Source organism: Metschnikowia bicuspidata, assembly GCF_001664035.1.
Source record: "Metschnikowia bicuspidata var. bicuspidata NRRL YB-4993 chromosome Unknown METBIscaffold_2, whole genome shotgun sequence".
Lineage (NCBI taxonomy): Eukaryota > Fungi > Ascomycota > Pichiomycetes > Serinales > Metschnikowiaceae > Metschnikowia > Metschnikowia bicuspidata.
Genome location: NW_017387732.1, coordinates 435,501 through 460,424, shown reverse-complemented (window position 1 = coordinate 460,424; position 24,924 = coordinate 435,501). Strand labels below are relative to the sequence as shown.

Here is a 24,924-nt window from a genome sequence, read left to right as displayed (position 1 = left end):
GATTCCAAGTCGTCTTGTGTGCTTTCGGCCCAGTATTCAACCCCATCATTTCAACTCTATTGGGATACGGGTTACCCCATTCGGTATCTCAGCTAGACTAATATCTTAAAGAAGGTGAGATAAATGTCTCGCTTCTTCCCGATTTAAACAAAGATCAGTCCATGCACTAGATCTCTACTTTGTAGTATTTTTCGTCACCTGTGTACTCTGATTCTGGTTCAAGGGAACAATTCTAATGAAAGCTTTACTTCCTCTGCCGTGTCATGTGTATAAACAGTCTTGTAAACTTCTCGTATATGAAGCTTGAAAAACACTTGAGGCAACTGATGACGACCTGAAACCCTGGCTTTTGCACACTTACTCCCGGCTCAAATAGAGAAGCCAGTCAAGCTCTGACTGAATTTGAGACGTTCTGTTTGAAAATCTCTAGCATGTAACGTGAACACAATTCTCCAAGCAGGTTACATCTATTTCGCTTGCAAACTCTATCCTTCTATTCAGCGGAAAGCCAGATTTATACGAGCATTTGATGTATTGACCTCTTGCTGGCTTCCTTTTTCTTTAGATTTTTGAGTTCAACCCCGAATCAACGAGCCGTACTTTGGGCAGTAAGTTTCACTACTCAGTAAACGAACCTAAATATTTTTTTAAACTTCAGTGAATGATAATACTCATATCAAAACAAGAGTCAACTGGATGATGAATGAAACGTAAAGAGAAACTTTCAATGCAAATTGATCGTGTGTTTTCATGAGATCTCGGAAGATGGGTTTTTTTATTTTCTTTGCACTGGATGACAGGATTAGTCACGGCGCTAGTCCATCCTTTCTTATCTGTGATTTGAACGTTCATGATCATTGGACTGAAATTATTTAAAAAAATCTAAAACAACACTATCAGCACATCGAAGGAACCAAAGAGTTTCGGGTCATTAATGCAGCCATATCAAGACTAATGAGTTCCTTTTACGGTGAGCCAGGCGGATCCTCAGAATATACCCCAATTCGATATACTGTTCACACTTTGGATGCGTAGAAAGCCATTCTTCAAATTCCGGCAAATCGGTCCTGTTTCGTGTGTTTTCCCCAAATAATGTGTAACATTTGATGCTTTCCACTTCCATTCTGAGGCTTTCTCTATAAGTTTCTATAATTGAGATCCCATCAATATGAGAGGACCTATATTTGAAAACATTCCATATGATCGGTGGATAAAAAAAAATGGAAAGCAATTTGTAACAAAACCAAGGTAATGTATCCCAGGCTTAAGACGAACCACAGGACACAGCGCAAATGGTTCTGGATGAGAAAGAAACAAGGCGCCTCCTGTGGCGTGAAGCAGGATATGAATGAGACAATTTGAGGTGCTCTGCTGGTCATTAGGTCTTGACTAAGATTCTGCTAAATGGTCGCCAGTTGGCTGAAACAGACGCCTAGGAAAGCGATTGTCTCTCTTGAAGCCGGCGAATTTCGTCGACCTGTTGGTCGATTTTTTCCAAAAACGATACCTCAGCAAAGCTGATATCGGTCCGATTCTCCTCTGATCCATCTGAGGGCGATTGAGCACGGCTGGGATGCCTCAGGCATATTTGCTCAATCTGCCGAGCCACATTACTAGAGACCAGCTGATGCACGGCTTCCAACCTGTGTTGTTGGTGACGTGGAGCCGAAACCTCGGTAGCTTTCTTCAAGAATTCCTGCGTAATATGCCGCCCAATGTCATAAATATAATTAAGATCATCAAGGGGCCCCGCCCTGGTTTCTTCTAGAGCCACAGGTTCTTCATCCTTTAATTGGAAGATGTGAGAGCATAGCTTCGTCTCATCTTTTTTGTTTTCTAGGGGGCTATTACTTTCTGAGCTCTTGCTTTTTTGCAGACTGCCTTTTTCACACACATTATCGGCTTTTCCGGGGCTGTCGTTTCCGCTCAGTTTGTCATGGTCCATTGGACTGTCATTCTCTCTCGAGATATCTGCATTTTTTCCCATATCATCCTGGTCAGGCTCATCATCCTCTTGAGATGATCCCCTGTCGCTGTGATTCCTGACTCCAGAGTCTTGTTTCGTCTTCCCTATAAGGGTGTTATATTTCCACATGGTATATTGTGCGGCGCTCTCAAAGGCTAGCTTATCCGAACGAAAGAGATTTGCCAGATCCACATTCAAAGGCGAGTCTGGCTCGGGTTCATCTAGTAGCATGAGAACTGCACCCACCAAATGCTCCAAATTCCAGGCGGGCGACCACAGCTCGTCCTTCAAAATATCAAGACAAATTTCTCCCGTATCGAAGTTGATATTTGGATGAGTGATTTTCGATTCCGCCGAAAATGTTATCCGTGGCGGTTTGCTGGGATACAGCGGCGGAACGGTGATATCGAGCTCCCACTGGCCATTATAATAAAAGAGTGAGTCGTGTCTGTCTCGCTTTACTATGGTGGCAAACCATTTGAAAATGGACTCCTCGGCATCCACAGGCGCGAGTTCCAAAATCTGTGGATTGCTGCAACTGGCAGGTGTGTGCCTAAGCTGTTTGAATTCCCTAAACAAGCGTTTTTCGGCCATCAGTATGGAAAACTTGGAATATGATAGGTTTGTGCCCACTGTATCGACTGGACTTACCTTTTCAAATCTGTGAGTGCTTGAACTGTATTCAAAAAAGCACTGGAAGGAAACGGGTCTTTTGAACCGCTCTATTTTAGGTGCTGGCGGCAAGTGTTTTCGGCTTTTAGTTTTCTGGATTTCGTTTTCCAGAGACCAAAAATCCAAACAAAGTTCTGCAAAAAAAGGGAGGAATATGCGGAATGGCGTATCTGAAGTCTAAACTATGTAAGGCTCTCGGAGCAGGTTATCAGTTCTGAGACGATGCCGGATTCGGGTGTGGTTTGAAGTCCCTATCTAAACGAAGCTGTTTTTTTTTTTGTACTTTCTTTAGTCAGGTTTCCGAAGCTTGTATGCCGGAGATGCCATTTTGGCGGACACAGTGATGTATTGTGACGTCATTGGAGTTGAGGTCACGGGACTAAGCTTTGGGGGAATCGGTGATGAGTACACTTTGTCGGCCTGGAAAAAAAAGCAAGGATTTTCACAGCTGCGGACTGATTTGTATCAAGCTTCAAATTTTTTTCTTAGGCTTGTTGTCAGGTTTGTCGTCTTGACGTAGTTCTGCCCGCTTCAATGATGTAGGATCTGGCGTCAGGCTGCATCGGCTCTCACGTGCATACAGTCTCAAGAGTTATTTATAACCTATTTTCAATCTTTTTTAAATACGGGCTTTGCTCGTGAAAATCTCATAACGAGATACTCAACGGGCGGAGAACATTGGTTAATCTAAAAACATTGAGGTCAATTTCCGAGTTGAAAAATCTTTTGCTCTCTGTGCCTCAATATATGTTTCCTATCAAATTCTATGTATGTGAGCTTCGAGGCTCTTATGTTTTGGAACAGGAGAACAAGCTATGAAAGTCATAATTTTAAGGGGGATTTTTTTTTTTTCATTTTCATGTTCATGAAGCGTATTGCTGCCACCGCTTCTGTTGGAAGTTTATGGTGAATTCAGATTGATTTCTATTTAATCACTATACTGATACGCTACTTGGGCGAGCCGATTTCTTGTGCACCGTCACTTAATTGCAATGCCGGATAGCATTTGAGGATGGATGGAGTCTAGCTTTGCTTCCGAGGTCCGTAATGGTAGCAATGACAATCCGTCTTCCCTTCTCCGTTCAGAGTTTCTCGACTACCAGCATTTTCGGTATCTGTCATTGAGGCTGTTGTTATTTGCATCTGTCAAAAGCATGAAAAGTGACAGAAGAAATCCCCAAATTTCAAAGGTCATCTGCAGTTCAGGCTCCGGCCTCTCTTCAATGCGGTGCAAAAGTTTGTTGACCAGTTGAGAATCTGTCTCGAATGTAATAGGAGATAATATCATGGACGAATAATGCTAAAGAAATATGGGAGAACATCTGACTTTGAGCCTTCGTGAATCACAATGCTACAGTGTCTTACAAAAAAACGTTTAGATATTCATCTGAAGTCTGGCCAATGATGTTTACATCAAAGACTCGGCATGGCGTTCTAAGCAAGTACTTGCTGTGAAGATTTTCGGTGATTACTTCCCTTTATTTTCATAGCATCTCCGTCAACAAGATGCAAGTTCGAGGAGTGTCAAATATATGTGGAGGCGCCAATAAATATACCTCTCGAGTCCCTTGACTTTTCCACTTTCATCTCGCTAAAAATCACGAGAGCTTTTTTCAACCTAATTAATTTGGAAGAGTGCAATATGCGGACCAGTGCTTGATCTTCGTATAATAAAGAAAGCTGCAACATAAGGAGCTGAACTGGCTCCTTTACAAGTCCTCAAAAGGCTGTAACAGATATACCTAAGTGACCGACAGATACCGGTAATCTCAAAAACATGCAGCAAACACTCCGTTGTGCCATCGATGTCTTGATTATGGTCCATCCTTGGTTTATTTTAATGAAATACGGCATTCCTTCCCTTGAAATCTGCATACCTACTGGGAAGACAAAGGGTGCTCGTGCCTCGGTATTTTTCTTCTGTGTTTTAGACACGAAGCCTCTTTTGAATGAAAATTCCACTGATCGCCATGCGGACCCTAAGACGATACAAACAAGAACCCAAAACACTTCTTCTTGTCAAACTATCCATGAACATTCCAACAGACATGAAATCATAGCCAGGGAGTATGGTGGTTTTTCCCAGCAGACGACACCAATCAGCCGTTTCTACAATTGGTAGCCAATGCTACTTTTCTCGGCTCAATTGACCCGATACAGCTTTTTTAAAATGCCCGAAGTTCTACACAAATGGTCTACGCAATGCACGACGTTCTACACAAATGGTCTACGCGCTACAGCAACACAGAAAGTACCAGTGAATATTTTATTGATAGGTATACATGCCCACCACGCTTAATTCTTGAGGCCGTTGATCTTGCTCTCAAGGTCCAGCACGGTCTTCTTCTGCTCCTCCAACTTCTTCTTCAACTCCTTCAATTGCTCAGCCTCGTGCTTTTTCACATACGCGTTTTCGTTGGCGGCCTCTCTCTCCTTGAAGGAGTCTTTGCCGGTGCTGTAAGCTGCAGGTCTGGCGACAGAGAAGGTTCTGACGGCGGAAACTCTTTTGGTGATGAATTGTCTCAACATTTTCGAATGGGGCGGATAGTGGATGGTAGCTTTTTTTAAGGTGTGGGGCAGCCGGGGGATCCTGTCTTTATATACGCGACCAATGGGTGAGCGCCGTGGAAGCTCCTGTGTGCAGTACACGAAGTCTTTTGCGGGTGGCCCAGAATCCTGTTATCGGGCGGTCAACTTAAGGCTGATGTGTTCTTATTGCGGGCAGTTTTGGTGAGAGTGCAGGGAAAACTTTTGTTTTCTTAGTATCGGGTCTAGCTTCAATTGTGTTGGATGAAATCATATCCAGAGTGAGGACCCCGAATGGGCCAGCACGCGAGTACAGCAATAGACGTGATTGGGTTTGTTTATTAGCTAAGTGGCCTGTAGGCTAATGTCCTATTTCGGATGGATTCATCCACTGTTATATAAATCCGATTTCTATAAAACCTGAGGGCATTTTCCGCCAGCCTTGAAAAACCAGCACGCTTCAAGCAATTCAGCAAATCAAGTCAAGGTTTGCAATGTTTCAGTTTTCGTAGATCTGCTGAGATGGACTCGGAGCATGCACGTCCAGCCAGGATTTTAAATACATGTTTGTTCCAGAAGATAATGCTTGCCTTTTAGATTTTATTCATCTGCCGCAGATATTGGGATTTTTTCATTCACCCGTGAAAGATGGGCTCAACCAGGAGTACCAGATCGGGTGATCCTCATGATTTTGGAGTTGCTTCGGTCATCCTTGAACGATCTAATCAAGTCTTCCAGGGAATTCTGTGTCTCTTTTGGTTTTATAAAACATAACACAAAGCTAATTCACGTTCTTTTTCTCGGTTGAGACAGTATATCCATGCTCATTTGGGATGACGGCAATAGAATATATATGGGTTCACCGGCACCTGGAACTGTTCTTTTCATTCCCATCTCATTCACCTCGCTGTCGACTGTGCTTGGTTCCAATACTTGAGGCGTATGTCTTTCACGGCTTTTGCTGTTGACTAGAGCCGTGTTCAGTATACCAAAGAATGAAGAGTGTTTGCGTTATTTGCAATTATTGTTTCTGGCCCACTATCTTGCGACGCATTCAATGAAAGTCTACACCTCCAATGAATGTGTACGTCTTTAGTAAGTGTCTACACCTCCAGTAAATGTCTGCACTTCCAATAAATGTCTACACCTCCAATAAATGTCTACACCTTTAATAAATATATACACCTCTAATAAATATATACACCTCTAATAAATGTATAGCCCTTGGGAATAGTAGCTCACTCAAACTCGTAACCATGGTCCCTAATGTCTCTTGATCTCAAGAGGCTTATCAGCAAAAATCCGAACTCCCGAAGCAACCTCTGAGATCCACAACTTGCTCAGCGTATAGAACCTCTTGCAAACACAACAGTACATGTTAAACCGTCACAACTCCTAGTAGAACATTTGCAGTCCTTCTGCTAGATTCATGACTTAAAGTCAGCATCGATCCACAATCAGCAAGTCAGACCACCCAGCTCCAAACCATCCGAAACACACATCAACTGGGAGTCCAGGATGTCATGGAAAGCGAGGCTCCCTCCTTTCTCACCTAGCCTCTTTACAGCACTATGATCACAAAATTCCTTAGTTACTATATACATCACCCTACAAGATTCTTCTGGACGTGAACTTCAAGTGCTTGTTCGTGGCAGACAACAAGCCGAGCGCCACGGCCCTTTTCACAGCAATTCCCAACTTTCTCTGGTTTTTGGAGGTGCACCCCGTGATCTCACGAGGCAACACCTGGCCAGTGGAAGAAATGAAGCGGGACAAGATCTCCGGCATCGTGTACAAGTCAAGCGGGTCGATTCCATTCTTCTCAAACACATCGTTGGCACCATTCTGGTATTTGCCGTAGGCGTTGCGGTTTCTTCTGTCCCAGGTTTTCTCCATGTCGACTCTGCTCATGGAGAAGTCAAATGGATCGTACATAGTGCCCGCACGGAACTGCTTCTGGAAGGCCTTGTCAACAGCAATAGGGGGTTTTCCGGTTTCCGAAAGTTTTCTGGTAATGTCCACGACCTTCCGCGTGATGGCGTTTTCGTTGGACGAAACGGGGGACCAGGATTCGGACCTCATTTCAGGCGTTGAGGGAAGCGTTTGGGATGGCTCGTCTTGTGGCGCCGAGGAGCGCTGCGAGACAGCAAAAAAGCGCTGGTGCGTCAGTAGCCATGCCCGGGAAGCCACGGGGGTGTTTCTAGCGAGTTGTGCCAACATTGAGTGTGGATTTGTGAGGGGTTCTAAACACGCTGGCCTGGCAATGGAGCCTCAGAGTTTTCATCGTTTTCTCTTGGTGTTGTATGCAGGCGAAATCGGCCTGCTGAAGAAACACGGTGGTTCGGATGTGTTTGGTGCTCGGTAAGCCGAAGGTTTGGGCGGGAATGTTTTTTTTTTAAGTTTGTTTTTTGGTGAAATGTTTTTGTGTATTTCACTGACATATTGTGGCCTCTATCGCCATAGCAGTCTTGTTCTCAATTGGGTGCGAAGGACCTCGCCTTTTGAGATGTTAATATTGAGCCGGCCGGTTTTTGGGAGATTAAATATGGGGATGGTTGAAATGTGATTTCTGAAGCTGGCTAAAATTCCAAACTCTCAGCTCTGTCCTTTTGTGATAGTCATACGGCAATCCTTACAGGCTGATGGACCAGTGGAGCTTTAATCTCTTAGTGTAGCTTCAGTAAAGAATATGCACTTGCCATTCCAGACGCTTCCTGTGGGTCACCAAGGCTGCACGATATATTTTACTTACTCTCGTCCAAAAGTGTGTTTTTCACTATGCTTGAAGCTATGACAAATCTGGGACAGCTATGATAATTGGGCAAAACAAAAAGCATGGCAGTGGCGAAAGACTGACTTTTCGAAGAGACCCCAGACAAACTTTGAATAGGCCCTCTGTAAAACCCACACTGTCTTTCGGGAATAGCAAAGTGTTCTGTGGCTCGAAAACATTCATTCAAAAATCCTCTTAACATGATGAAAGGGATTTATAAGCTTTACAGAAAATGGTGGAATTAAACCGGAGGGTTTGTTTCTGCGTTTTCCAGAAAGATTGAGCTTCATTTACTTACTATGACTTTCTCTCCTTCCGTTATTTTATGTTTTTCTTTGACATTGTACTCTATTCTCATTTGGGGTTGCAATTATCTCTTGAAAAATATGAATTTCTGTATTTTGGGAAAATAGGGTCGGTCCAACCACTCTTTGTTGGAACGCTGTTGGCCTCTTACATTCTCAAGTGTAAGAATTAAATACCGGAAGATGCTCAAGAGTTCTGGTATTCAAAGCCCCGGTATTAGAACTAACAGCCGCTCTGGAAGCTCTCACAAAGAGGAAGAACTTGACATCATTTTTCGAATTACTGTGACAGTTGGAGAAACGAACTATATTTTAATTCCAACTATCAGCCTTCTCAAATAATCAAGCGCACTTCAACCCTGACATCAAAGAAGGAAACAAACGAGAACAGACACTTTCTATGAAGTGAACCGCTTGATTTTACCACTCAGTTTTCTTTCCCACGATACTCTTCCAATATCTGCATGAATAATGGGCATGATGTCGGGAAAATGTCGAGTCATGCTACCCAAAGTCACGTGACCATGAACATCTGGCCGACGGAGACACCCAAGGCAATAAAAGAGATATTGCGGCAATAAATTAGCAAGATCAAATAACATCCCGTTGCTGGCAAAGACTAGAATCAGAAGCTGGATTGAAAACAGGGATGAAAATACCACTCAAACTATCAATCGGCCAATCAAGCTACCTATCGAACCACCAATGAAATTCCCAATGAAATTAGCGAGACCGGTCGGGCAACAAACTGCCATCTGCGCAACATGCCCGTTCCAAGGCCGCGCGCACATAGTCCAGTCCTGCACATGGCCGCCGGCCCTCGATCGTCTGTGGTGGGCCATGTTAACTCTGGGCACTCTATTTGCATTTTAAAGCTCCATTCTTTCGTCTACTGCCCTGCTGCTAGCGAAAGAGATATCTGTGAGCAAAACACCAGCAGCGACGCCCACGCAAACCCGTGCCTCCCTGTCCTGGACGAATTTTCCCGAGCTTTCTAGCATAGGAACCCGAGCAGAAAAAAGATACCTCCACGACGGCATTTTTTGTCATCTGCCACCACTCAGAAATCTGGCCCAAACCGGCCTCTTTTCGCTGTTCGACCCAACTGGCATCAAAACCCCGAGGGAGATTTTGCAAAACAAGCCACACAGTGTCTTTTGGCCCGTGTCGGTAATTCATTTCGAGACACATACTAGCCGCCGAGGGTCCTTCAAAACGCCCCCAAAACCACCAAAAAACGCCAAGAAGCAACCAAAACACACCACATAGGCCAAACACCTAGGCTTTGTGTAAACGCATTCTTACAACCACACACAACACAAGCATGAGCGACCGCGGCCCCGACCAGTGGTTGGAGCAGATCAAGAAGTGCGAGGCGCTTTCTGAAACAGACATGAAACAGCTCTGCGAGCTCGTCAAGGAGCTCTTGATGGAGGAGCTGAACATCCAGCCCGTGCAGTCGCCCGTGACAGTCTGCGGTGACATCCACGGCCAGTTCCACGACTTGTTGGAGCTTTTCAAGATCTCCGGCGGCTTGCCCCTGGAAGACAACTCCACCAGCTTCATTTTCCTCGGCGACTACGTGGACCGAGGCTATTTTTCGCTCGAAACATTCACGCTTTTGATGGTCTTGAAGGTCCAGTTCCCGCACCGCGTGACGTTGGTGCGTGGCAACCACGAGTCCCGCCAGATCACCCAAGTGTACGGCTTCTACGACGAGTGCTTGACCAAGTACGGCTCCACGACAGTGTGGAAGTACTGCTGCCAGGTGTTTGACTTTCTCACGCTCGCGGCCATCATCGACGGCAAGGTGCTCTGTGTGCACGGCGGGCTTTCGCCGGAGATCCGCATGTTGGACCAGATCCGCGTTTTGAGCAGGGCCCAGGAGGTGCCCCACGAGGGTGGATTCTGTGACTTGGTGTGGTCGGATCCCGACAACATCGACACCTGGGCGGTCTCGCCCCGCGGAGCCGGCTGGCTCTTTGGCCTGAAGGTCAGCCGCGAGTTCAACCACATCAACAACTTGGACTTGATTGCACGGGCCCACCAGTTGGTTATGGAGGGCTTCCGCTACCACTTCAAGGAGAAAGACGTGGTCACCGTGTGGCTGGCGCCCAACTACTGCTACCGCTGCGGCAATGTCGCCAGTGTCATGCAGGTGGGGCACGAGCCGGAGCCCAACTTCAAGATCTTCTCGGCAGTACAGGACGGCGACTTGGCCGCCAAGAACAACCAGAGCAAGCAACAGCGCATCGACTACTTCTTGTGAGCCGGTCGGCGCATCACGACTAACGTTTCCGACACTTGTATTCCTTTCTCCTTCTCGCACGGCATACTGGCATCGACCCCCGGTGGCCTTTCTTTGATGCTTTTTAATTATTTGTACGACATGAGTACCGACCTACATATACAATGAACACCCGCGTGGCAGCCCAACGAGTGTTGCAGCTCGGATGTTTGTATTCAGCTACATATGCTGATCGTCGGCCTTTCTCTGTGGCATTATTCATGAGCTAGAATAGTTTTCTGCTTGATGTCTCAACTAAGGGTCTTCTGTCTTTCAGGGGTTATCGTGTCTTTTCACTAGATAGGTCAACAGAACATTTATCAACCGTACTTTTTATGAATTTTCAAAGCTTTGTGTTTGTAAGTATGGCTCGTTCTTCATTCTCGTAGAACTCTGCTGGGAACACAATTTTTGAAGGGTTCACCTTTTCGCCTTGATGAGCCCTTCTTTTTCACTTGAGTGTATATCGCAATCAGAGGCATTTTCAGGACCGAAAAGCTAGGTAGTTGATGAGTTTTTCAATTATCCAAGTCTATTCACTAACTTCTGTTTAAAGATTGTGCTGTTCCCGGATAACATCTTAGTGGTGATCTTGATAAAACTTCCCCCTGCTTCATTTAAGCTAGCAGCTCAAAAATACCAATTTCAGGGAAGTAATAAATCTCCGTTTCACATTTTGCACATATCGAGGCATGAATAAGTCTTGGAGCTAGTTTTGATTCCCTTTGTGAGCTTTTCTCAGCAATATTGATTGCGTTACTCAGACCCATTTCAAATTGAGTAAGGTCTTATTAAATGAATATATCTTTTTTCCTGAAGTCTTTCAAAAAAGAAAATGCAAGTTAGTATATATGTTCCACAAGAAAATGTCAGCTCTTGACATCGCAGGCTCGTCTTATCCATCTCCAAAAGAGATGAAAATTGGAAGTTATCCCAAGCTTTCCGTTCATTGCACTCTCTTCTCGCTCTTTCCAGGATTCCCAGTCTTACTTCTTTTCCTCTGTCATCTTTCAAAAAGTGTGCTTTATGATTTAATACACGTCAATTCCGAAGCAGAAGATTCAAACAAAGTATGTTAATTAACATATTAATGCGTCTAATTTACAACACACCCTCTAAAATTACATCAACCTTCCTCTTCCGATTTGAAAGTTGCTGGGAGGCAGGGTTTTGGAATTTTGAATATTTACGCGTAATACGAAGGACCGTAGTCAGCCTCGGCTTCAGCAAAAGCTTCTTGAAATATGAAAGATAGAGTTTTCTGCTCTATGACTGTCTAGAATTTGAGGGACCTTCAGGAGTTCAATAGCCTCATGTCAGTAGTGATTCTGAGCTCTTTATGAACAAACTTTTGGAAAAGTCAGGATTTGAATGATCTTAATGAGAGCTCAATGCTTCAAAAACGCCTACTGTTCTCCACCCGGCCCGTTTCTTTAGATTGGCAGACACTTTTGACACGGCACAAACCCCTTCCAATACACGAGCAAATTCAGGAAACGTTGTACCCCTTTTGCACTTCAATTTTGTTGGTGTCTATAATCCCATATTCAGTTTCCTGTAAGATGGTGACTATCTGCAATTTTTGCAATCACTATGTCACATATCATCCGAGCACCAGGTTTTGCAGGAGCTCATGTGAAACATGTGGTCACATGTTGGTGAGCCCTCCAATCTCCCCTTGCGGGCCGCATTCTTCTCTTTGTATTCCGTGTCGTCTTTCCAGAAAAGTATGTAAAAATGTCGGTGCCATGAAACCAGAACATAAGAAGCTACGCTACGCAAGAGGCGCACTTCATAAGTCATAGGAATTTCTGCCGCGTTCCAAACTTCCAGTCGAAGACAGGCCCTCCAAAAAAAGGACCTAGACTGGCCCTCCAAGAACAATACCTAGACTGGCCCTCCAAAACCAGGCGCATGTATGCAGAGGCCGTGTTGAAACAGGCAAATCTAGTTCTTGCCCTTCTTGCCCTTTCTCTTACGAGCGATGATATGCTTCACGTTCTCCGCGATGGACTCGCCACTTGGCTTGGTGGGTTCCTCGCTCGGTGCGGGCTTGGGGCCCTTGTTCATGTTACCCTTTCTCGAGGGGCCCTTGCCCTTTTTCGGCTTCTTGGAGGCCTTGTCGCCCTTGTCGGTCCTGTCACCGTCGTCATCTCTCTTTCTCTTGTTGTGACGAGACACCATTACAAGCTCCTTTCTGCGCTTGACGACCTTGGCGTTTTCAACGGCAAACTCCACAATAAGCTTCCGCTTGTTGATGCCCTCCAAGTCGGCAACCTTCTTCTCTTCTTCAGACATGCTCTCGGTGATCTCAGCAACGGTTACCTCGTGGGCGTTCAACCACCGGAGCCCCATCAACGCGGTCTTGTGGTCGCGGAATTCAATGAAACCATAGCCTCTGGACCGGCCAGCCTCGCCGCTGCCCTTGACCTCCATGATGATCTTGGACTGCCTGACCACACCAAGCTTCTTATTGTTCTTCTTTTCCTTCTCGTCCTCGGCCGGCTTGTCGCCGTCCATGTCCTGCTTGTACTTGATCGAACGGTTGACTTCCTCCTTGGAAAGCGGCTGTCTCTGGTTGTTTTTGACCTCGGTGGCGAACTCCACCACGGCCTTCCGGCCCAAGGCCTTCAAGGCCTTGCTGGTCATGGCACGCGGAAGGTTTCTGACCGCCAATCTGGTCAACGAAAGATGCAAGGATGGGTTCTTGTTCAACTGCTGCACGCGCATCTTGTACGACTTCTCTCGTATCTCCATGTCGGCCTTGGAAATGCGCTCCGCGAGCTTGGAGTTCTCGGTGATGCGGCCCTCGTTCAACAAGTACAAGTTTCTCTTGTCCTTGTCGCCGGTATCCTTGCCTAGCGCCTGGCTCCGCTTCTCCGAGTTTCTCTCTGCAAGACGCGACGCCGAGCTGCGGTCCACCGTCGACGCAATCGACAAAATTCGGCCCTGGTACACGTACTCTGGCGCGACGTCGTCGGAAATCAACATGGAGGTGGCCGAGACCGCGGGCGCATCGGCCAAGCACAACTCGTAGGCCTCGGCATTCTTGAAAGCGACAAACGCAGATCCCTTGGCCAAGCCTGTGGCCCTGTCCATGACTGGGAGCGCATACTTCACGGGCCCAAACTGCGCAAAATGCTCCTTGAGCGAGTCGGCGTCCGCGTCGTAGGGAATGTTGCGCACAAACACAGAAAACGCCTCCTGCTTGTTCTGCTTGGGCCTGTCTTCTTCTTCCTCCTCGTCGGAGTCCATTTCCTCGTCCAGATCCTCGCCCGACTCCGGAACCTCGGCGTCGGAGTTGATCTCATTGAGCTTGTCGAAATCCTCGTCTGCCTCGCCGTCCTCGTCCAGGTCCTCGTCATCGTCCTCGTCATCGTCTTTCTCGGTTTTAGGTGCCTTCAGCTCGCTGTCCTTGGACTTCCTCTCTCGGGCAGTGGTCTTGGGCTCCGTCTCCTGCACCTTCTCCCACTGGGACTTCTCCACGGCCAAGTCGACCGCCACCTCACGGCCGTCGATTTTCAAGCCCACGCTCTCCTTGACGGCGCGCTCCGCAGCCACGTTTTTCTTCATGATCACGAACGCAAAGCCGCGCATCAAACCACCCTTTTTCGTGGGGATGTACGCGTCGTGCACGGCCCCGAACCTCAGGAAAAGCTTCTTCAAGGTTTCGGGACTCTTGCATGTCCATGGCAAGTTTCTGACAATCAAACGTGCCTTTCTTTTTTCCACGGGCTCTCGGGCGATTTTAGGCTTGGTGCTCTCGGGCTCGGCGCCGTCGTTCTTGGCGTTCTTGGCCGCCTTGCGCTCTCGCCTCTTGGCAATGTCCACTCGGAGAAAACGGCCCTGGAACTTGTGTTTTTTGGCCTCCACCAACGCCGTGAGCGTGTCCTCGTCTTCAGTGAACGAAACAAACCCGAAACCACGTGACTTCTGCTGGTCGTCATTCACGATCACAGCATGCTTGACAGGCACAAACTGCGAGAAGTACTCCGAAAGCTCGTCGCTCGTGGCACTCTCGGGAACACTGCGCACAAACAACGTTCTTCTATCTAAAGTCTCGTCTTTGATGGAGGTAGAGTTTTCAGTAGCCGGAGAGGCGAGCTGAGTATTTTCGGCAGGCACGGCCGCTGCTGGGCCCGTGGCAGTATTCGTGTTTTCCTGCGCCTCGGACATTTCTGTATGTGGCTTCGTGCGGTGGAATGTCTGAAATAGGTCCTTTTTCTGGTACCAAGATGGAGGCCCGAGTGCCTGAGATGAGCCAGACTGCGAAATTTCGTGGAGCATGCAGTGCCGGCATCTTGATGCGTGTGTGCAGGCGCAGCGAGCCAGGGCCACAACGCTTTTGCTGTTCTGTCCATCCGTACAAGACACCTAGGACAATTATTGAAAAAGAATAAAGCATGGTAATCCCTCGAGGTCGGGACTCGGTGAGACTTCTTTCTTTTAATGATTTCCCAGGTGCAGGTTCGATTGTACCAACGGGCCGATTCTCAATCGGAGACGCGGATGGCCAATTTGATGAATAATCTGAATATTTCTGGGTGGCCAGCAACACTGTGCAAAATGTCCACGTATTTTTCTCGTTAGGAAAAACGTGCGATCTTTGCGTGCTCTGTTCTAATGAAACATGACAGTCTTGGAGAGCCGTTCCGATTGGACCCAGATCACATTAATGAGCACGACCCGACTCTTCCGTGATTGCCACTGTGCTAACGAGTATATTATTCGTTATGCACAGAATGTAACACATGTCCCATGTCTCGTTGGCCCGGAAACAATGAGACGAAATTCCGCGGTCCAAATCGTCGGGTCGTAAAGCATAGCTCACAGCCTGCCCCACTCAAATGTGCGTGCAGCTCAGTTAATCACACCAGATATTGCATTCTTTTCCAAATACCGGCCCAAGCAACAAAACCATCAGGTGCAAAAAAATTCACACAAAATCACACGCTCTTGTCCAAGCAACAATTGTTTATCTCCATAAGTATCACCCCGTAGTTGTCTCGCTTGTATGCACACCTCTCCAAAACAATAAATAGCCGAAGATGCGCATCACAAGACCAAAACATCACTTCCACGATACCATTAAACACTGCCGAGATCAAGACACATCAACAAAGCTGAGACACCTTCTAGCCACTGCACTTGCATACAGACTTTCATCAGACATTTTTATCGGGAGCGGATCCTCCTTACTGTCATGGCACAGCCCACGCGTGGAGGAAAGATAGGCCGAAATAGGCCTCTGGCAAAACACAGAAACATCTTGCCCAACACATACGTGCCCGTATATACAAAGAAGGTACTCTCTGCGGTGCTCGGCAGACTTGCCAAGTCCAGCACCGTGGCCTTGGTGCTGCTTTGGCCCACACTAAAAAACACCCAGCCCGTGCGGCCGGAACACATCGTCATGTCACAGGCAGACATCGTCATGTCACAGGCAGACTTCGCCCGACATGTGCGTGACACGGCCAAACAAATGAAAGCTAAGAAATGGACGAAGGCGAAAATCATCGACACCATTCTTCTCGATTTCTGGCCCCTGGGGCTCAACCTCCTCCAGCTTGCGCAGGTCGATTGCCAGTTGATTGTAGACAACCCCAACGCGTATTTCTGGGTGCTGTCGACGGTGAAAGATGCCTGGGACAAAGAGGTGCCCATGCTGCTCGACCCAGCACTGTTCTTGGACCGGCTTGCGGCTCAGTTGAGTAACCTCTTCATGTCGTACATCTACGTGTGCAGGCACCCCACGTTCCCACTCGTCCTCATCCGAATCCAGGTCTTCGACCTTGCGCCAAACTCGGGCAAACCGCAGGGCAAAAAACTGCAAGTCACGCAGCCACACATTTCTTCGCATAGACCATATTTCTTGGCCGTTCCTATGAATTCCCCCCACCTAATACACTCACCTGGAGACGACCTAGTCTCTCAGACCGTTTTGCAGGTGGTCGAATCGAGCCTTGCTCGGGGACCATCACAGGCCTTGCATTTGGAAACATCTCTGCACCAGAAGCCGATTCGGTCCTTGCATTCAATGCAGATCTTGAAGGGCAGCTCCAGATTTGCACATAGTTTGGGGCCCTGGGCCCCTTACGCCGATGGAGCGGCGGACATATCCCCTCTAGCACGGCATGAGCACCATCTGGCCGTTAAAAGCATTACATCACGAGCAGAAACCTTCACAACAGACGAGCAAAAGCTCCAGAAACTAGCCAATGTTCGATTCAAGGGCACGCTTTCCGGAGAGATCGTCTCCCAGCAACTATTCGACAACCCGAGAGCCTCAAAGAAAAGGAAAGTAGTTGCGGAACAAGATGATGCGGAGACTCCTCGCACGAAAACCCCCTATGCATCACTCGCTCCAATTAGCATTGCCGAATTCGAGATTCAGGAACCCCTAGAGGACTCGGGGCCCTCTAAATCAGACACGGCGACTTCTCATGTGAAGATCAAGTTTGTCGGCATAGACGTATTTGCTGGCATGCACGAGCTTTCAGTAAGAAACACCGATCTGAGGGCGTCTTTCATAGATCTAGAGACATTGCCAGGATGGCTCACGGGTGAGGAAGGCGAGAGCTGTGGGATTGTACGAAACGGCGTCTTCTGCGCCAGAGACCCATAGCTTGCGCGTGTGGATGGACCATTCATACCCCCAACCGGTTCAAGTACGACTTTATAGCATCCAAGACATTAGCATCTTCAGCTTGCAAACCTTTCTGTATCACGAGTAGGAGTTCAGCATCTTTGTTGTTGAAAGCTTCCTCTGCTGCCAGGATCATGTCTCCGTTTCTCATGTAGAGCTTCACCCTCTCGGAATAGTTGATTTCAGAGCAATACTTGATGTATGTCGAGACATAATGCCTAGGGCAGTCGAACACCAAACAAGTCTCGACTATTGTCTCGAACCCAATGGGCGACTTGTACACTGCAGCGTTTGAGTTGGCTTCGACAATGAACCTGTTGAGTCGATCGAACTCCCCCGAGTGACAGTACAAGTCCAACACTAGGTTCCAGAACTTTGTTTGCGGTATCTTGAAATCTTTGACGACCTTGGCGGCTGGCTTGAGTTGGTACATCTTGATGAGCCGAGAGATGATGGCGACGACCGAGGGTTCCCCGAAGAAAGACTGTTGGAAAGTATTGGAGAGTCTGTAGCGAAGCTCTAGCGTGCTGAGTTCTGCCTGCACGACGGGCCTTAGTTTTCTGTTATCGGCCAAACGGGATAGCTCGCGCTTTTGGGATTGATACACCTCCGAGTACTCCGACGGGCGCTCAGGCTCGGGCATGCAGGCCCCGTACTCTTCCAAGCGGAGCACATTGAGCTCGGTGGATCGTCCAGCATTGGTGTAGAATTCCTTGAGGAGCGCGGGGTCGTGCTTGGCGGTGGACTCCTTCCACAAGTTGCCAATGAGGTTGCCGCTGACGTGCAACTTGTCCTGGAAGAAGTGCTTGATGCGGTCGTCCTTGAGGAGCTCCCGGACAGGCCCCTCGCGGAGAGCGTCGGGCACTTCTGTCTGGCTCAACACGCGCTGGAACGCGGCGGCAGAGAGCGTGTCTTTGAGATGGCGCAAGATCAAGACACACAAGTCGTAGTTGCATGTCTGGAAGCACTTGCGCAAGGCCAAGTCGAGCTCGTCGATCTCAAGGAGCATGGCGACCTTGCGCGTCGGCGCCGGCTCGAGGCAGGCGAGGAGCTTGCATAGATCGGGGCGACCCTCCTGGAGCGCCACGTCAAAGATGGCGGCGATGGGGATGAGGTTGCGGGGCGCGACGCCGTTAGTAGCGGAGCCGCGTGCCGCGAGCAACTTCTTGGCGACGACGCGGAAGAGCTCGAGGTCGGGCATGGCGCGCTCGGTGCGGATCTTGCAGCAGCACCAGTGGACGTAGATGGGCGGCGTGCATGCGTGCAAGCCCAAGAGCCCGACCACGCGGAGCGCGAGCCAGTGGAGCGAGCGGGCCAAGAGCATGTCCACGACGGCGGGCCAGCCGAGGGCCACGAGCTGCGCGTGGGAGAGGAAGAGCGCGACCTCGGGCGTGCGGAGCTGGTTGAGCACCTTCAAGGTGTTCACCACGCGCACGTAGCTGTCCGCGTCGTAGCCGCCGTCCACGTAGAGCTTGCCGAACGAGGCGGCCTTCAAGAGCGCCTTCTGGCGGCGGGGCGAGAACTCCTCGAGCGCGGCGGCCAAGCAGCCGTCCACGGCGTCCACGAGCAGGCCCTCGGCCCGCAAGAGCGCCACGCCGGAGTCGGCCTTGGACGCGTGGTGCGCCAACTTGTCCACACAGTCGAGCAACACGCGCGCCGGGTGCGCGGAGCCCACCAGGAACACGCGGACCGAGGCCGCGGGCACGCGCGCGAGGAACTCGACCTTCCTGCTGGTGATGATGGTCACGCCGTCGGGCCGCGGCACGAGGAGCGGCACGGTGAACGGCGCGGGGCCGGCGGCCGCGGGCGGCGGCTGGTCCTCGGCGTCGTAGAAAAACGACACCAGGCGCTGGCCCGGCGCCACGAGCTTGACCTCGTCGCGCAACGAGAGGATGAGCGCGTCGCTGGCGGCCCACTGCATCAGGTACGGCACGCTGGACTCGTTGGACGTGTCGTACTCGAGGAGCATGGCGTCGAACGCCGCGGACGCCACGTAGACGCGCTGCGTGTGCGCGTTCAAGAGCGCCACGAGGCGGCCGTTGGCCAGCGCCGCCACCGCGCGGAACGGGCCGGCCGTGAGTTGCTCGTCCGCAAACTCGTACGTGGCCCGCGCAAAGTCCACCCGGATCGTGTACACGGTGTGCGCGTAGCTCATGACGCACGTGAGCGCCTGCGGCGCCGCCAGCACCACGCCCACCGCGTGCACCTGCTGCAGCAGCAAGCTGGGGTACGGCACCTCGAACGCCCGGAACGACGCCGTGTGCATGAACGTCATGCGGTCCTCGTAGCGCACCATGAGGTACGCGCCCCACACGTCCGCGGCCACCACGGGCCGCGGCGCCGCGGCCGGCGCGTCCTCGAGGCGGGGCACCACGTACTTGAAGCCGCCCGTGCCGGGCGTGCCGGCCATGCGCTGCACGCCGTCTACTAATGAGTACTCGTCGAACGTGCCCCACAAGTCCGAGTACACACGCACGGTGCCGCTGGCGAGCACCACGCAGAGCCGCTCGGCCGCAAACACAAAGTCCACGATGTGGTCCTGCGCGCCGGCCGGGTTGTGCACGAGCGTCCATAGCTTAGAGCCGCTGGCGCTGTAGATGGCCACCACGCTGGGGTGCGCCACAAAGCGCAGCGCCACGGCCACGAGCGACGCGCTGGCCAGCACCCTGACGCGGTAGTTCAGGGGGAGGTCCTCGAGGTCCCACGTGGGCGGGTCGAAGCAGGGGCGGAGGCTGTAGTAGACATCCTGGAGCTTCTGCCACGACAAGCTGGGGTTGGCCATTGGCGGGGCGGCGGGCGCGGGAATGCAATTCCGCGCGCGGCTATAGAAATGTAAGTATGGTTCCGGGTCGCTGGCCGGAGAAAAAAGGGGGGTCTACTTACAAACAACGGCGGTGTGCCTGGGGTCCATGGGGTTAGCGCTGGTACACGGATGGTTCGGTCGGCACGCGGCTAAGTCCCGCGCGTCACGTGCCGGCTGTGTGCAGGCCGCCGCGAGCGGCGCCCGGCTTGTCTGGCTCGTCTGGCTTTTGGCCTGCTGGGACTCTTGTGCCGTATTGGAGAGCACTGCAACAAAGCGCTGGAACTGAGTTGCTGGAAAAATTGGAACTGCGTTGATAGAGCAAGTTGCTGGGATTGTATTTCTGAAATAGAGCAAGTCGCTGGATCTGAATTGCTGAAATTGAGCGTCGCTGGAACTAGATTGCTGAAATAGAGGCACTGGATCTGAATTGCTGAAATAGACCAAATCGCTGGATCTGAATTGCTGAAACAGAGCAAATTGCTGGAGCCTCATTACTTCAATAGAGGCTAATCACTGGAACTGCCCTGCAATTGAAGGCCCCTGACTCCCAAAAGCCAAGCTGCTCTTTCCGTCACCAAGCACAATCGCTGGCTTCTCTCTACTCCTGAAAATAGACTGCGGGACACGGTAAGTCTCCCCTCCATCACCGGAAACTCACTGTGATCTGCCCAAAGGTGATTCGCTGTTGCTTCAACAAAACAGCAAATCCAGAACTCTTCACGAAAAAGGTGCTTTTCTTCGGATTTCAGTACCTCCACAACTCTCTAGCAGGTTAACGTCGTGGCCCAAAGTCGCCATCATGGACAGCACGTACGTCACGCTCGTGTCCAGCGAGGGCTTCCGCTTCGTGGTTCTCAAAGAAGTGGCGCTGATCTCGCCAGTGCTCAAAAGCTCGCACGAATTCGAGGAGGGACGGACCGGGGTGATCAACTTGGACATGGACGCCGAGAGCCTCGACGTGGTGGTGGACTATCTCCACTACCACCACAAATACAGAGAACAGGCGGATTCGGAGGCCGTGCCCGAATTCAAAATCCCCACGGCGCTTGCCTTGGAGCTCTTGGTGAAGGCTGATTTCTTGGACATCTAGATGGCCTGTGGCTGGGGAAGCTATGGGTGCGGATGTGCTCTGTCTCTGTGGGCCGGTTCTTTCGCTTTCCTGGAATGTACCGGTTTGTAGGCTCGAGCTGTTTCTGTACATCAACTGCTTTCATCAAACTGTCATCAAACTGTCATCAAACTGTCATCTAACTGTCATCTAACTGTCATCAAACTGTCATCTAACTGTCATCTAACTGTCATCAACTGCTTTCATCTAACTGTCATCAAGCTGTTTCCCATGCATGGGCACCGGTGCATCTGTCGGCGAACCTTTCTTCTCGCCAAAGGCATGGTCTTGGCTCGCCAAAGATCATGAAAACAAAATATAGACGGTGTTTTTCGTGGATCGAGACCCGCCCAGTGCCATACGCCTGGTCTGACATCATATAAACAAGCTTGAATGCACGTATTCCCTCCTACGCATGCCTTATTTAAATCTGAAATCAAAGACAGGTATGCGGGCTGGCTTCTGATGCGCCTTCATTGTTTCTGTCTCCTTGTATGTCCCTTGCGTTTGAAATGTGCCGCACTCCTTATCTCCATTCTCCGGCCTGTCCTGTAATATGTAAGGTTGTGAATTGAAGGTTATTGGGTATATCCAATTGTGGCGCTTCAAGGGCCATCAGTCTGACTGTACTTGTCAGCTGCAAAATCAGTTATATGTTCGGGCAAGTGATTACGATATGAAGCATGCTCAGCCCGAAGTCGAAGATTTGCCTCCAAACTTCGGATGTTGATTGTAGACCATGGGTTCTTGGCTTTGACCTCTATTACTTCCGCGCATATAGACTTGTATCAATCGTGGGCTTGACTCGTCCGTGTTTTCAACCCTCTGGAATGTGGTGCTAAAGATTAAACTTCACCACGGGGTATCAGGCCTCACGAAAGCGTCAACTAAAAGACGGCAGAGAAACTGTGACACGCACTTTGTCTATAACTGAAGTAGCCTGGTGCTGTCAATTGATTTGCAACTTCCTATTGTTATACTTTCATGGGATGTCTCGTCCTCTGTGGCGAAAAGCGTGTTTTTCCAATGCACTCAATGTATTACTTCCGAATAATCATTTTCGGTACAAACCTCCGCTTTTCATTCCCGAGGCAAGTGTAAGTGGTGCGCTGGCAGATGCGGTCTGGCTCTTTGCAGTAAAGCCTCGATAAGCTTCACACATTGCACTTTCATTCTATACTAGTCAGCTATATGTTTGGCATCCAACTCTTGAAAGTGGTGCGAGCCTGTTTGAACAAGCAGCACACGCATGCCACCGACAGCATCATACAGTTGAGCGGCACCTGCAAAGAATGTGAGTTGCCTCAATGTAGTCTTTGTGCTCTATAAAATGGCGGCGTCCGTGATTATTGGTATATGCATTTTGTTCCACTTCGAAAGCTCAACAATAATCTCGAGAAGCTTGGGTGTCGTTCAGAGATCCCGGGGATTCAGGCTCTTGGTGGCGACAAAAAAGACATGGTCATACCAGGAATATCGTCTCCCAACATAAGAAAGAGCGACTGCCCTGCCATGAACGGTATCTTCTTCACAGTTTGCATCATTTTCGATGGATAAAGTCTTGCGTCAACATCACATAGAAATTGAACTGCCTGTGTTTCTAATCTTGTCGACAAACCACTCCAACTCAAGGCCCTCTGGTGTCAAAATGACTTTTTGACTCGTTTGAATACTCATTTCCTCTTCAAGGAAGTGGTTCACATTTCATTGAAGGATTCATCCATGGAGCCGTATGTAAGTTTTGGCTTTGATAAAGGAACATGTTTAAAGATGCAGGGCAATCTGGCGAGCCCAGATTCAGACGTTTTTTGAAGAACTTTGTGTTCGGAGTTCAGGCCAGTTAAATTGTTGGATTTTTCTTGAGAGCTCTCAGGCCCATGGGACTGAGATGTCTCTCTGGGTTTTTCTGTCTTATGACACCTATCTGTGCTGTGTGAATTCTCTGCCATCTGGCACCTCTCTGTTTTGGGATTTCTTGCCTTTTGGCTCTTTGTGTCCTGGGATTTCTTACCTTTTGGGATTTCTTGCCTTTTGCCTTTTGGATTTCTTGCCTTTTGGATTTCATGCCTTTTGGAAATCTCTGTCTGGGACACATCCAAATTATGCACCTCTTTGTCTCCTGGGATTTCTTGCCTTTTGGGTTTCTTGCCTTTTGGAAACCACTTATCCAAGTTACGCACCTTTTTGTCTCCTGGGGCTAGCAATTGCAACAAGACACGGCCCAAGAACAACAATCGCAACAGCAGACGCAGCAGGAGACGCAGCAATCGCAACAACAGGCTTACCAGCAACAGTACGAGCAGCAAAGAAACGCCAACTCCAGTCAAGGATTCGACTACTACAGCCAGTTCCAGCAGACTCAGCAGCAGTCCCACAACAAGCCGCTGCCGGCACCCTTCCTGCTCAGTTTGGCTACCCATCATTTGACTACTCTGCGTACGGCCAAGTCAACCAGACTCCATTGGGATCCATGGCTTCCCCAGGCTACTACCAGGTGAACACCGCGAAGACGGCCATTCCAAGCGCTGCTTACCCCTTTCCACTTGTTCTTTCAAGCCGAGAACACTGCTTATGTACAATGGACTGGATGGAGCGACGCGATGGTCTAGAAGACTCTGTATTGTTGTTTCACCCACGTATAGTAGACGCCGATCACGGTTTGATTGCCCATGCAGATCAAACAGCACGGCTCAATCACCCATCGGCTTTTGCCTCAAAAGTCATTGGAAACCCAAACAGTTCAAACTCAGGATAACATGTCAGTTGAGCCCCGAGAAAGCGAGAAGGGCCAGGAGGGAAGATGCGTTTCCCCACGTGAAAAGGACAATGCATGCTTCCCACTACCGGGGGCCTAGTATTACAGGATAAAAGACGAAGTTTGCCTGGCCATCACACCGTTCGCTTTCCCTCCGTATATCTTTTGCAACGCTGCCGCAGGTGCAGTAGCAGGCGCCCGTAGCTGCCATATCTCTGCGAGTTTTATGATTTTTGTTGTTTTTTGTTTTGTTTTTGTTTTTGTTTTTGTTTTGTTTTTTGTTTTTTTTGTTTTCAAAGGCCGGCTCCAAATTTACCGGCGATTGTCTCCGCTGTCTCTGGCCCTGCTGGCTTACGTTGGAGGCTCTGCAGATCCGGGCCCCAGCTTCAATTAATTGCTGGGTGCGCGGGCCCCGAGAATGCGCGAGGTGCGCTCGGGGCCTCGCTTCTCCAGCGCCGTCCCAAATTACCCCAGCACTGACATTCTTTTCCTCCATCCTTGTTTGTGGTGACTTTCTCCAGACCGGCGATCCAGCAGTCAGCAAGAGTATGTCACACCCAACCAGGGCCCGTCCGGAAAAGCCTGTCCATGTGAGCCCTCCAAAAAGGGCCCACTAGTAAAAGTCCACTAATAAAGCCAACTAGTAGAGCCCGCTGATAAAGCCCACTAATAAAACCAACTAATAAAGCCCACTAGTGAAGCCCACTAGTGAAGCCCACTAATAAAACCAACTAATAAAGCCCACTAGTGAAGCCCACTAGTGAAGCCCACTAATAAAACCAACTAATAAAAGCAACTATTAAAGCCCACTAATAAAATCAACTAGTAAAGGCCCGCTAATAAAGCCCACCAGTAAAAGCCGACTAATTAAGCCCACTACTAAAAGCCCACTACTAAAGGCCCGCTAATAAAGCCCACTAATAAAAGCCCACTACTAAAGGCCCACTACTAAAGGCCCACTAATAAAGTCCACTATTAAAGCCAACTAGTAAAGGCCCGCTAATAAAGCCCACTAATAAAACCCCGCTAATAAAAGCCCACTAATAAAGCCCACTAGTAAAGCCCACTAATAAGGCCCACAGT

The 24,924-nt window shown here is 49.3% G+C and overlaps 9 protein-coding genes across 9 annotated transcripts; 5 read left to right on the top strand and 4 right to left on the bottom strand.

The window, feature by feature from the left end:
- Positions 1-2,074: 2,074 nt before the first annotated feature.
- Positions 2,075-2,560, bottom strand: PEX4 (E2 ubiquitin-protein ligase peroxin 4; the record flags this gene model as incomplete). Its single annotated transcript, XM_018855364.1, has 1 exon — positions 2,075-2,560. A coding segment is annotated over one exon (486 nt), but the record flags the coding sequence as incomplete, so codon positions are not given.
- Positions 2,561-6,325: 3,765 nt separating this feature from the next.
- Positions 6,326-7,705, bottom strand: METBIDRAFT_30928 (mitochondrial 37S ribosomal protein bS18m). The gene has a single exon (XM_018855742.1). The coding sequence runs from the start codon at positions 7,382-7,384 to the stop codon at positions 6,773-6,775; it is 612 nt and encodes a 203-aa protein (XP_018712436.1). The 5' UTR covers positions 7,385-7,705; the 3' UTR covers positions 6,326-6,772.
- A 1,412-nt stretch (positions 7,706-9,117) lies between these two features.
- Positions 9,118-10,877, top strand: SIT4 (type 2A-related serine/threonine-protein phosphatase). The gene has a single exon (XM_018855741.1). The coding sequence runs from the start codon at positions 9,567-9,569 to the stop codon at positions 10,509-10,511; it is 945 nt and encodes a 314-aa protein (XP_018712435.1). The 5' UTR covers positions 9,118-9,566; the 3' UTR covers positions 10,512-10,877.
- A 726-nt stretch (positions 10,878-11,603) lies between these two features.
- On the top strand, positions 11,604-12,405 carry METBIDRAFT_141498 (uncharacterized protein). Its single transcript, XM_018854482.1, has one exon. It carries the CDS (start codon positions 11,921-11,923, stop codon positions 12,332-12,334), a length of 414 nt encoding a protein of 137 aa, XP_018712434.1. The 5' UTR covers positions 11,604-11,920; the 3' UTR covers positions 12,335-12,405.
- Positions 12,406-12,476: 71 nt separating this feature from the next.
- NOP4 (mRNA-binding ribosome biosynthesis protein) lies at positions 12,477-14,705 on the bottom strand (the record flags this gene model as incomplete). The annotated part of the gene is made up of 1 exon (XM_018853862.1): positions 12,477-14,705. The coding sequence occupies one exon, from the start codon at positions 14,703-14,705 to the stop codon at positions 12,477-12,479; it is 2,229 nt and encodes a 742-aa protein (XP_018712433.1).
- Positions 14,706-15,570: 865 nt separating this feature from the next.
- On the top strand, positions 15,571-17,240 carry CHL4 (Chl4p). Its single transcript, XM_018855740.1, has one exon. The coding sequence runs from the start codon at positions 15,733-15,735 to the stop codon at positions 17,152-17,154; it is 1,422 nt and encodes a 473-aa protein (XP_018712432.1). The 5' UTR covers positions 15,571-15,732; the 3' UTR covers positions 17,155-17,240.
- VPS16 (tethering complex subunit) lies at positions 17,166-20,384 on the bottom strand. The gene is made up of 2 exons (XM_018854488.1): positions 20,059-20,384; positions 17,166-19,997 (listed from the first exon to the last, which is right to left on the bottom strand). Exon 2 carries the CDS (start codon positions 19,955-19,957, stop codon positions 17,177-17,179), a length of 2,781 nt encoding a protein of 926 aa, XP_018712431.1. The 5' UTR covers positions 19,958-19,997; positions 20,059-20,384; the 3' UTR covers positions 17,166-17,176.
- A 269-nt stretch (positions 20,385-20,653) lies between these two features.
- Positions 20,654-21,313, top strand: ELC1 (elongin C). Its single transcript, XM_018855739.1, has one exon. It carries the CDS (start codon positions 20,778-20,780, stop codon positions 21,066-21,068), a length of 291 nt encoding a protein of 96 aa, XP_018712430.1. The 5' UTR covers positions 20,654-20,777; the 3' UTR covers positions 21,069-21,313.
- Positions 21,314-22,809: 1,496 nt separating this feature from the next.
- On the top strand, positions 22,810-23,884 carry METBIDRAFT_141618 (uncharacterized protein). Its single transcript, XM_018854484.1, has one exon. It carries the CDS (start codon positions 22,975-22,977, stop codon positions 23,839-23,841), a length of 867 nt encoding a protein of 288 aa, XP_018712429.1. The 5' UTR covers positions 22,810-22,974; the 3' UTR covers positions 23,842-23,884.
- The last annotated feature ends 1,040 nt before the right edge of the window (positions 23,885-24,924 follow it).

Bases quoted from the DNA above. Each gene is read 5' to 3' on its own strand.
- METBIDRAFT_30928 (XM_018855742.1), bottom strand. From the start codon at position 7,384: ATGTTGGCACAACTCGCTAGAAACACCCCCGTGGCTTCCCGGGCATGG.
- SIT4 (XM_018855741.1), top strand. From the start codon at position 9,567: ATGAGCGACCGCGGCCCCGACCAGTGGTTGGAGCAGATCAAGAAGTGC.
- METBIDRAFT_141498 (XM_018854482.1), top strand. From the start codon at position 11,921: ATGCTTCAAAAACGCCTACTGTTCTCCACCCGGCCCGTTTCTTTAGAT.
- CHL4 (XM_018855740.1), top strand. From the start codon at position 15,733: ATGGCACAGCCCACGCGTGGAGGAAAGATAGGCCGAAATAGGCCTCTG.
- VPS16 (XM_018854488.1), bottom strand. From the start codon at position 19,957: ATGGCCAACCCCAGCTTGTCGTGGCAGAAGCTCCAGGATGTCTACTAC.
- ELC1 (XM_018855739.1), top strand. From the start codon at position 20,778: ATGGACAGCACGTACGTCACGCTCGTGTCCAGCGAGGGCTTCCGCTTC.
- METBIDRAFT_141618 (XM_018854484.1), top strand. From the start codon at position 22,975: ATGTCTCTCTGGGTTTTTCTGTCTTATGACACCTATCTGTGCTGTGTG.